General features: G+C 39.4%; 1 protein-coding gene across 18 annotated transcripts in view; it reads right to left on the minus strand.

Annotated features, from left to right (window-relative positions):
* Positions 1-12,199, minus strand: part of MYCBP2 (MYC binding protein 2) — a 304,426-nt gene that overhangs the window by 166,174 nt on the left and 126,053 nt on the right. For all 18 annotated transcript variants that reach the window (XM_089680411.1, XM_089680398.1, XM_089680410.1 and 15 more), the window contains 4 exons: positions 7,338-7,457; positions 5,160-5,241; positions 3,875-3,992; positions 2,013-2,217 (listed from right to left, as the gene is read on the minus strand). In XM_089680411.1, the coding sequence (XP_089536537.1) occupies positions 2,013-2,217; positions 3,875-3,992; positions 5,160-5,241; positions 7,338-7,457 (525 nt within the window). The remainder of the gene's footprint in view (positions 1-2,012; positions 2,218-3,874; positions 3,993-5,159; positions 5,242-7,337; positions 7,458-12,199) is intronic.

The following is a 12,199-nucleotide window of genomic DNA, read 5'->3' on the forward strand; positions in this document are numbered from 1 at the left end:
TGTGGCTTGAATTCGGTGTTTGGGGGTCGTCTGACAAACTGTCTCCGGCCACTAGACCCAAAAAGAACAATCTTACTTTCATCAGTCCACAAAATGTTGCGCCATTTCTCTTTAGGCCAGTCAATGTGCTCTTTGGCAAATTGTAACCTCTTCAGCACATCTTTTTTTCCCAACAGTGGGACTTTGCGGGGGCTTCTTGCAGATAGCTTGGCTTCACATAAGAATCTTCTAATTGTAACATTACTCACAGGTAATTTTAGACCTTCTTTGATCTTCCTGGAGCTGATTGTTTGCAGAGTCCTTGCCATTTTGGCTATTCTTCTATCCATTCGAATGGTAGTTTTTCCTTTTTCTTCCACGTCTTTCAGGTTTTGGTTGCCATTTTAAAGCATTTGCGATCATTTTAGCTGAGCAGCCTATCATTTTCTGCACTTTTTATTTGTTTTCCCCTCTCCAATCAACTTTTTAATTAAGGTACACTGTTCTTCTGAACAATGTCTGGAACGACCCATTGTCCTCAGAATTTCAGAGAGAAATGCACTGTAACCAGCATGTAAAACATTTGCTGCCTTCCTTCCTTAAATAAGGGCAATAATTGCCACCTGTTTTTCAAAGAATGAATGACCTCACTAATAGAACTCCACACTGCTATTATTTTGAACATGCCCCTTTCAATTAGTGATTCAATTACACAGAATCAGCAGCATGAATGTCATGACTGTTGGATTTCTATTACTCTACTACACCTGCTAGTAAATGATTTGCCATGTAGAAATATTTCTATCAAAAACAGTGATTGATCAGGTTAGTGATGTCTGACTGCTATGATTTTGAACACAACTGTACATTTTACTTACACAGGTTAGTCAGCATAAAATGTTGGCAGGTTTGCATTTTTAATACTAGTTTTGTTTTAGTAGTTTTAGAAAACCACAAGTGCATAGAGCTTAAAAGAGGAAGCTAAGATTACAAACATTGATAAATCAGAATTCTTGGCTAAACCAAACTGCCCTCCACTGCCAACCATTCTTCATCAAATGTCTTCCCAAAAACCTTGTCCCCCACTTCCAGCTATTATTGGCTCACTTGTTCCATCACTGGACTGGGCACACAGTCTGAGTTCAAGTTACATGTAAGCTGATGTACAGAATGTAGCATCTCCTTAGAAAGGAATACAGATAAAGCAGCCATCTTGGACATACTCCATTAAGCCAATTAACCTATCAACATGTCTTTGGAGTATGGGTGGAAACCCACATGCAGGGCAAACATGAAACTCCATTAATACAGGGTCCTTGTCAGAATTCCAATGAAGGACCCAAGGTGCGCAAGAAGTGCTAACCACTAATCCTCCAACACATAAGGACATGTCAGTATAAAACACTTACAAAAGTAGAATAGTGTTTAACTCAAAAAGTGAAGATTCTCAGTGTTCTACCTTTATAACTGTTTTGTCTAAGTTTTGTCCTGAATTCCTTCTGAAAAACAACAATTCACTTCCTGGTATGTGAGGGTGCCTAATGCCATATGGCTGTATATCTGTAGTGTGTGTTCTAAGGCACTATTGCCTCTGACTGGTTTAGTAATTTGATGATGTCACTACTGTGCAGTTTACTGTTCTTGCAGGTGGCACACATATGAGGAAGCAAAGCCCTGCCTCTGCCAAAGTAGCAGACTATACATAGAGGTATAGAACAAGGCATAATAAGCCAGTTATGGGATAAAGATCAATAGCAGGGAGACCACAGGAAATGCTTGTGACTAGTCCTTTGCCTACTATGTCATTTTATTGGGGCACAGCTTCCAGAGTTTATCCCCTCTTTAAGGCATAGCCTCACATATGCTGCTGCAAAATCAGCCGCACCACTATGCCAATGTTCAGTACACAAAAATAAGCAATATATAGTTTGAATGAGAAGATATACCACATTTTACCAAACATACCATTTGACTGGCTGTGTTATCTAACTAAAAATAATTCACTAAAACAAGCACAGTATTCTTTTGCTTACCTATAATGTGACGACTTGCAAAGATCTCTGATGTGGCTAAAACATGCGAGTTGATAAGTGCTTCATCAATCCGCAGGAAAGTCTGATCTCCACTTGCTCCGACCCATGTTGCTTTCCTTCCATACTTTGAGCCAATGTTGGGCATGGGGGCTGGCTTTGCATTCCAATAAGGCATGTCTACAATAGGTCTTCCTAGTTGTCCTTTCTGTATAAAACAATTTAGTAGCAAATGATAAAATCTGAATGCTTTTGCATTTCAATGTATACAAAGGTGTTAGAATTACTGTATGAGAAGCTGGGGACTGGCGTTTCCACTTTCATGTTAATATAAAAGGGAAGCCTGTATCACCATCCATACTTTCCATTAAATAAGAGGCCACAAATCAGCATTACAAAATGCAAAACACTAAGTGTGTGGGTATTATGTATTTATGTTACTTTACATACATTCTGGATGTCATTAGAAACTGCAAAAACGGTCTTCATTTAGAAAAACCCTCTCTGGCAGACCTACAGTGAGATATTAAGCAAGGCTCAAAGGAAGCAGAGCCTGAATATGTAATGAATAGAATTAACCATACAGTGTATAGTATAGACACAAGGGGGTTTAAAGTGTCATTGGCAACCAATGATTGTTGGATTTTTTTTCTTTATAAAGGCTGTGCGCGTCTTAACCATGTCAAACTGGCAGATTTCTTCCTTTGCAAAAAATTGGGCCAAAAAAATTAGATCACCTTGGGTTAATATGGGGGGTGAAAAGTCAGGCTCTGGTTCTCTGCAGAGGTCTGCTGACTCAGAGCTCTTTAATCAGTGGGGAACATGAGGTTTGCTGAATGCAGAGATTTAGGTCTGACCTCTGCAGAGTGATCACTGTTGGGAGTCCCAATCTGCAGCTGACCACAGGGGAAAGGTTTTTCTATACAATCTCCGTTAGATCTACCATCAATGCAGTACTAGTACAAAATTAATAGATTGTTTAGGTGTGTCCCCCTATTATGTAGATTTGGTAAAACTAAAGGAAATCTTACAATGAATGGTACAATCCAAGGTAATAGTATATGGCCAGCTTTAGAAAGAGAACTGTAAGAAAAACACCTTTTGTTTTGATACACCTGGAATGTATTTAGCAGAATACGAAGGTTCAGTTGGACTTTAAAACAGAAGTCTGACACTTTAACTGTGCACAGTAAACGGATTAGAGATCCAATTCCAAATGCGGTTTATATCACTGGAAATTTAGGCATTTCTAAATATAAATTATATTCTAAATACAATTATGTCAGAGCACCATATGAGAATGGGAGGAATAGTTTGCTACAGAAACCACAGGTAGTCGTTAAAAGAACTAGGGGTTAAAAAAAAAAAAAACTTTAAAGTGCACAATTCAGCCCTATGGGCCTTAGAGAGGATGGAATGTTTACATGAACCTATACAAAATTAAAATGTTAAAAATCATATTAACCAAACGCTATTTTTTCACCACTTTGTAGGCATCTTCTTTATCCATTTTTACCTTGCAATGAGCAGTCTTGGAGGGCACCTCAAACACGAAAAAGCATGAGAACACCACTGCAAACCAGCATAGTGCATTAGCCAGAGTTAAAGCCCCCAGACCCCCAACATCAGATAAGCCGCCATTTCTGATTTTAATAGTGAGTGCATTACTATGGTTTAGACTTCTAATAAAGCAGAACTCTACACTATGGTGGTGTATGGTGACATTTGTTTGTTTAGTAGTCACGTTAAACTCATGAAATGCAAGGGCGGAGGAAGCATTATTTCAATTATAATTAATAACTCCTATAAGGAAACCTATTTCTTCACAAATATAGCAGGTGATCATTTTTGTTTGTAAAACTTACAGAGAAACTTCCAAAGGTGAATACTTGTCCATCCATTAAAAGGACAGCAGTGTGATTGCTTCCAGCAGTGACTTGTGTACTTGGACCTGGCAGTGCTTGTACTAGAGTTGGACAGCCCCTAAAAAAAGAACAATTTGCTTTACTTACATATGGTGCGACAAAATCAGGGCATCAGAGAACAAACTCACAGTGTGAAGGCTATATTGCTTGTATTGCTGTATTTAAGGCAAGTAAGTTGCAGGCAATATAAGTTTCATGCATTACAAGGGATTTTCATCAATTCCATCAGTGCAGTGAAAAATAGACCTTCTCGTACAATAAGTGAAACATAAAATGCATATACAGCAATGAATTGTACAGAACATGTTATGCATCCTCAACCCTACCCCCACCATATAAGCACAAAAACACTGGATCACAAGGCAGAAATACAAGAAAGAAAAGTGTCATGAAAGTCTACTACAAAACATGTTCAAAAGCCACTAATTGAACATGTCAACTGTCAAAACAACGTAACACCACAAGACTATAGGGTCTCTTTATAAAAGGTTTTCACACAAAATGCAACCAACTTTCACCTAGTATTCACACATTTTCCAAATGATACTAATTGGCAAAATGTATGATTCTTGGGTGAAAGTGTTGGGACTCCTTTGAAAACATCAATAGACATCTAACTGAAAATTACTTTGTCTACATCAAGTTCTTTATATGCGAGATATCTGGCTCTGGGATTGCCAGGTGTTTTTCACACATCTCTGCTAAAGTGAAAGTAGGACAAAGTCCTCCTGGCCAAAAAATCCTTTGCAATGTTTTCCTTCTAAAGGACCTTCAGTGCAAGAAGTACTTTATAAGCAGTAACAATGCCTCAAAAAAGGTACTCTGAAAAGGTATTTGCAATTGTGTTTAATATCACTTATGGTAATGCTTTGTGATTTTCAGAAATTACTGCAGTCAAGGAAATGAACTGCTATCACTGTATGCAACAAGTGAACATGACAATGCACCCAAATATGCAAGTGTGTCCCAAGTGGCAGACTCTCAAAACAGCCTTTTTAGACATAGCGGCCAGGTAGGGGGTTGGAGCTAAAAGGCAATAGCATGCTCTTAGCATCTTGGTTAATTTTAATCTATATCTGATAGAAGCAGAGTTCAGCACAGATAGCTTCAACTTGTGTCCTTCCCCCAGCTACTAAAGCTCCCGATTCCATTATTGAGAAATTTAATTTTAATTTAAAAAAATCGTTACTTTATGAAAATATAGAAAAACGTTGTTCATACTTACCTACAACTCACATCACCATGCCCCAGCTGCCCGTGTTGACCATATCCAAAAGTGTAAACATCTCCATTTTCCATTAAAACCACTACAACCAGACCAAAAAAAAATAAATAAATAAAATTGGGAAATTGCTAGAAGAAAAAAAAAATATAGCACCTACACTAGGATTATCCTCTTAAAAGTCAAATACTGGAAAGCACTGGAACTGGTAAGACACTGATCAGGTTTCATTACATGGCTACTAGCATTTCAACAAACTGGCTAATACATATATACACATACACACACACACACACACACACACACGAAACTTGAAAAATTAGAAAATCGTGCAAAAGTTCATTTATGTCAGTAATACAACATAAAAGGTGAAAATTAATATAAGACATAGACTCATTACATGCAAAGCAAGATAGTTCAAGCCGTGATTTGTCATAATTGTGATGATTATGGCTTACAGCTCATGAAGACCCCAAATCCACAATCTCAGAAAATTAGATTACATGCAATCAATAAAACAAGGATTGTACATAGAACAATATCGGACCTCTGAAAAGTATAAGCATGCATATGTACTCAGTACTTGGTTTGGGCCCCTTTTGCAGCAATTACTGCCTCAATGTGGCATGGCATAGAAGCCATCAGCCTGTGGCACTGCTGAGGTGTTATGGAAGACCAGGATGCTTCAAAAGCGGCCTTCAGCTCTTCTGCATTGTTCGGTCTCATGTCTCATCTTTCTCTTGGCAATGCCCCATAGATTCTCTATGGGGTTCAGGTCAGGGGAGTTTGCTGGCCAATCAAGCACAGTAATCCCACGGTCATCGAACCAGGTTTTGGTGCTTTTGGCAGTGTGGGCAGGTGCCAAGTCCTGCTGGAAAATAAAGTCAGCATCCCCATAAAGCTCATCTGCAGAAGGAAGCATGAAGTGCTCCAAAATCTCCTGGTAGACGACTGCATTGACCCTGGACTTAATGAAGCACAGTGGACCAACACCAGCAGATGACATGGCTCCCCAAATCAACACAGACTGTGGAAACTTCACACTGGACTTCAAGCATCTTGCAGTGTGTGCCTCTCCATTCTTCCTCCATACTCTGGGTCCTTGGTTTCCAAATGAGATGCAAAAGTTGCTCTCATCAGAAAAGAGGACTTTGGACCACTGAGCAACAGACCAGGTCTGTTTTAGCCCAGGTAAAATGCTTCTGACGTTGTTTGTTGTTCAGGAGCGGCTTGACAAGAGGAATACGACATTTGAAGCCCATGTCCAGGATCCGTCTGTGTGTGGTGGCTCTTGATGCACTGACTCCAGCCTCAGTCCACTCCTTCTGAAAGTCCAACACTTTTGAATGGCCTTTTCCTGACCATCCTCTCCAGGCGGTAGTCATCCCTGCTGCTTGTGCACCTTTTTCTTCCACACAACTTTCCATTAATGTGCTTTGATACAGCACTTTGGGAACATCCAACTTATTTTGCAATTACCTTTTGAGGCTTTCCCTCCTTATGGAGGGAGTCAATGATGGTTTTCTGCACAACTGTCAGGTCAGCAGTGTTTCCCACGATTGCTATTCCTACTGAACTAGACTAAAAGACCTTTTAAAGGCTCAGGAACCCTTTGCAGGTGTTATGGCTTAATTAGCTGATTAGAGTGGGACACTTTGAGCCTAGAATATTGCACCTTGTCACAATATTCTAATTTTCTGAGATTGTGGATTTGGGGTTTTCATGAGCTGTAAGCCATAATCATCACAATTATGACAAATCATGGCTTGAACCATCTTGCTTTGCATGTAATGAGTCTCTCTAATATATTAGTTTCACTTTTTAAGTTGCATTACTGAAATAAATGAACTTTTGCACCATATTCTAATTTTGAGTCTCACACAGACTTTTTTTTTTTTTTTTAAACATGGAGTACACATTAAGGACCTTTTGGCGCTTGCCATGCAGTCCTTGAACCATGGCATACAGTGATTTTGTAAAAGGAATGTACAGGCAGTGATCTCTAGTAGTCTTATGTAACATGTTCCCAGTCTGTCTTCTACAGCAAGCATGGGCAGTCTTCTTTAACATTCCATATATGTATTAAGTGTGGCCTTTGAGATGTCAGGTGCTGCAGTTAAGGCCCCCTATAACTCACAAGCTGACAACCACTGTCCTATTCACTTTACCAAACAGCTTTACCTGAATGGTGAAAGCCACAGCTGACTTGAACAGCCCTGAGCTCACTATCAAACCGAACTGTTCCAGGAGGGTAAGTGGTGATTTTGCTGGCATCCTTCTCTCCTTGTTCTCTGCTCTCATCTGCAAGAAAAATAAAACAATCTTATAGACCAAACACATTTGTGAAAAGACAAAAACAAGAATAACTGTCAGGCATGTTTGCATTGAGCTTTTTTCTTATTTCTAGGAATTGGAAACCATCAAGCAGATCTGATTTGCTCCAGGTAAAGAGCTAATTGAGCTCCATTTTGGTACTGCTTAATTGAACTCAATGCAAAGATGCTCAAGAGCAGAAAAAAGTGGCCTTGTGCACATTCTTGGATGATACCCCTCTGAAAGAAAAATAAAGTACACCATGGTGCTAGATCAGAGGAAATCCGTGAGAACAACAAAAAGGAAAGAATGACAAGCATAGCTGGGAAATATCCACTTGCAATTGATCCTGTATGCAAGTTACAGGAATACTGAACACTAAAACACTGCATCCAATCACACAATTTTGCTAGCATATATTCCAGAGTTCCAGACAATAAATGCATAGGAACTGTCAAAGTGTATCGCATATATGCTGGACTACAACACAGATACATCTGCAAAATATAAAAGCAGTCAGAAAATATAGTAAAGAGGCAGAATTCTAAGCAACACCTAGAAGAAAGACATATGAAGAATGAAAAGTGAAATGTTGAGAAAATTGCTTTTAAAAAAGGGAGAAGCCGCAAATCAATCATGATTAAAACACAAGATTACATTTTTACTTAACCAAATATTGGGACATAGAAAAACAAAAAAGGACAGCAACCAAATTAACACAAAAAATCTTGGATAAGCACTGTAAAATACTGTATAACTCAGAAGTTTGCATTTATCCTACATGAAGTTAAAGTGATTCTAAAGTCTAATTTTTTTGGGGGGGAGGTGGGAATAACAAACATGTCTATACTGCTGTGTGCAGTGGTTTTGCACAGTGTAGCCTGGTTCGTCCTCTTCAGATCCCCCGCAGGCACTCCTGGCCCCTCTCTCCTGTCGGGCCCCCCCACAGCAAGTAGGTTGCTATGGGGGGACCCGCTGCTCCGTGTCTATTCACACACGGAGCAGCGGCTTGGCTCCTTCCTCTCTCATTGGCTGGCTGTGATTGACAGTTCCCACTTGCTGTCTCAACCAATGAGGAGGCAGACACCTGTGACAGCCGAGGCTGTTGTACACAATGCTGGATCGCAATGAGGCCCAGGTAAGTATTGATGGGGCTGGGGGCACAGCTGCACACAGGTTTTTTACCTTTATGCATACAATGCATGAAGGTAAAAAACCTTGAGCCTTTACAACCACTTTAGCCACTTGCTTACTGGGCATTTATACCCCCCTTTTGGCCAGGCCAATTTGCTGTCGCACTTTGCAAGACAAATTGAGCGGTCATGCAACACTGTACCCATAAGAAATTTTTTAAATTTTTTTTTCACACAAATAATGGTATGACTACTGTGGTACTACCACAAATTGGTGGTATTTAAATCGCCACTGGGTGTTTTTTTGTGCGCTATAAAAAAATAAAAAAAAAGAAAATTTGGAGGAAAAAAAAAAGTTTTTGTTTCTATTATATAAAATGTGGTAAACAGGTAATTTGGCAAACTGATGTGCATTGATACGCAGCACTGGTGGGTGGCACTGCTGGACACTGATAATCTGTGCCCTGATGAGTGCCGATCTGTTTTCTGACAATTGCCGGTTATCAGCAGTACTTTCCTCACGCAGTGACAGCGTGAGGAAAGTGCAGCCGACAACCGGCAACTGCATTTACCCGGTGATTTTCTGTGTCAATGGACACAGCTGATCATGTGGTAAAAGGCCGCTGTGACTGTCCTTTTACCACATCACGTGATCAGCTGTGTCCGTAGGACACAGCTATCACTGAGACCGCTTGGTGCGCGATGCTGGGGGTGCGTGGGAAGGCATGTTCTGGGAGGACGTCATGACATCCTCCCAGAACTGGACAACCGTGCGCTGTAGCCATCATTCAGCTAGCGGTTAAGAAAGCCACAAATCCCAAATTTTGGTTGATTCCTGCTGAATTGACCAGAATTCGAGAGCAATGTAGATTGCCCTCTCTGCCCAACAAAAGTCAACATAAAACTGGCTGAGGCAGGTGGAAACAATGACAAGATCCAATGAGATGCACACAAACCCTTGTTTTACAGCATATCTAAACTCAAAATTAATGTAATTGCAGCTTACAAATCCTTCAGAGTAGTGGCTGCATTCATTTTCTTTTTTCAGGTATGATCCTTTTTGTCCAGATGCATTTCTTTATTATATCTATGGAGGCCGACTTGTCTGTCGTACAAACTGGACTTTAACCACTTGCCCTCCAGAGGATTTACCCCCCTTCCTAACCAGGCCATTTTTTGCGATACATTGCTGCGTTACTTTAACTGACAATTGCATGGGGGTTTTTTTTACACTTTACTTTGGTGTTATAAAAACATCCAGTCTAAAATGTTTCAAAAATGAAATTTCTTCATAAAATTTAGGCTAAAATGTATTCCGCTACAGGTCTTTGCTTAAAAAAAAAAAAAAAAAAAAAAAAAAGTAGCATCTACAAATGGCGGCAAGTATAATGGAATTTGTATTTTTTATTTTTTTTTATACTAGTAATGGTGGTGATCAGCAACTTATAGCAGGACTGAGGCAGCCATTCTGACACTGGGTAGGAACTAACTACCACTGATGTCCCAATGACACTAATACAGTGATCAGTGCTAATAAAAAGCACCGACACTGTACTAATGGCACTGGGCAGAAAGGGGTTTAACAACTGGGGCGATCAAATGGTTAACTGTGTGCTGTTTTTCATTATGTGCGGTGTGTGTTTGTATTTCTCTGCACAGCACAAAGCAGCATGTCCTTGCTGGCAGGAGAGACACCTAAATCCAATTGAGAATCTGTGGAAAGATTTGAAAATTGCTGTTCCCAGATGCTCTCCATCCAATCTGACAGCTTGAGCCATTTTGCAAATAAGAATGGGCAACAAATGTCACTCTAGATGTGCAGAGTTGGTAGAGATATCCCCAAAAAGACTTACAGCTGTAATTGCAGCAAAAAGGTGGTTCTACAAAGTATTGACTCAGGGGGCTGACTACAAAATGCACCCCACACTTTTCACATATTTGTAAAAAAATTTGAAAACCATTGATCATTTTTCTTCCACTTCACAATTATGAGCCACTTTGTGTTGGTCTATCACATAAAATCCCAATAAAATACATTTAGGTTTTTGGTTGTAACATGACAAAATGTAGAAAATGTCAAGGGGAATGAATACTTTTTCAAGGCACTGTATAAAGAAGAAACCAGGTAAGCCTCTCAGACTATTTTCCCCAGGCTTTAGCACTGAAAGATGAATGACTAAAAAGAAATCTTTCTACGGTTACCATAGCAATAACAGTCACAGCCAACACAGAAAACATTTCTAGCATGCTTTACTAGGCAATACCAGTGAAACTGGATAGTTTGAAAAGCAGCTATGTTCTGATCATAGATTTTACCTGAAGTAAAACAATTTAAAAAAAATATATTTTTTTTTATACATATTTCTATTGAGGCCTTGTTCACACCATGCAGAGACTGTTTTTTTTCTTCGCAACAGCAGAAAAAGACAACAATGCAACGTATGCATTTTATGTACTGTGAAAAAAAAAAATGCAGGACTCTTACATTGTGGTGTGAACAGGGCAAATAGAAAACACCTGTTTTCCTTTTGCCCTTGCAGATATTTATATTGCACACATACTGTAATATACTCAAGTCAAATCAGCATGTTTTTCCATCAGTTTTCATGCACAAATGGTGTGAACAAGGCATTATATTGCACACAAATCTGCTTAGCGGGTTCTCAGTTTGACTAAAAGACAGTAAACATGTAAAAAGGCAGACAATAACAGATGAAAAAATGAAATACTATATTCACAAAAAAGGACAGAGATATGACAGAGCAAGGCAATTAAATTTCATATATTGTCCACTATGATGTTGGATTAGGAGCAAAAAAAAAAAAAGCAAAATTCCAAAATTATATTTCAATATATAAGAACATATATTTCAATAGGTTACCAAGCAACTTACAGGATAAACATTCTGACTTACTAAGCTGCCGTTCTGCTTTCATGTTCAGTTCTTTGCCTCTATTAAAGTGGTTGTAAAGCTGACATGAAATATGGGAGAAAAAAAAAAAAAAAAAAAAAAAAAAAAGTATATCGCTCTATATAGTGTGTACTTTTCTCTATCCAGAGCACCAAGTGTCATTTCTGTCCACCGCCTCACTCCCATCTGCATGAGTTGCTTCTGACATGTTTCTCCTGACACCAAAAGATGAAAAGGTGACAGTGGAGGATCTCCAGCACACACCCTGTGATTGATAGCCTCAGCTTTCTTCCTGTGTGCTCTGTTAAGGGGGTGCATGCCCTTTCCCTCCAATCAGCTTTCAGAACTCTCCTCACTGAGCTGTGCAGTGTGCAATTTCAGCTCTCCGCCCCCCTTCTTTCTGACAGCTCAGACAAGCTTTATAAATTTTGGACTATAAACGGATGTAGAAAAGAAAAAACGGTCAATAAACAGGTACAACTTATGTAGGAAGATTTGATTCATTTCTGTGCATCATCAGAGGCCAGTCACTTCACTGGGTATATGTATAGGTTTACAACCACTTTACTGAGTCAATGAAAAAAAAAAAAAGTGATCAAAAGTCTGACTCTTAAGCTACTGATCTGGAACATGCATATGTAGCAAGAAAGTACTGAAGCCAGGCAATGAGCCCCTTCAGAGGGAGG

Source organism: Staurois parvus, unplaced genomic scaffold (assembly GCF_062004578.1).
Source record: "Staurois parvus isolate SC_StPar_1 unplaced genomic scaffold, SC_StPar_1.0 ptg000243l, whole genome shotgun sequence".
NCBI lineage: Eukaryota > Metazoa > Chordata > Amphibia > Anura > Ranidae > Staurois > Staurois parvus.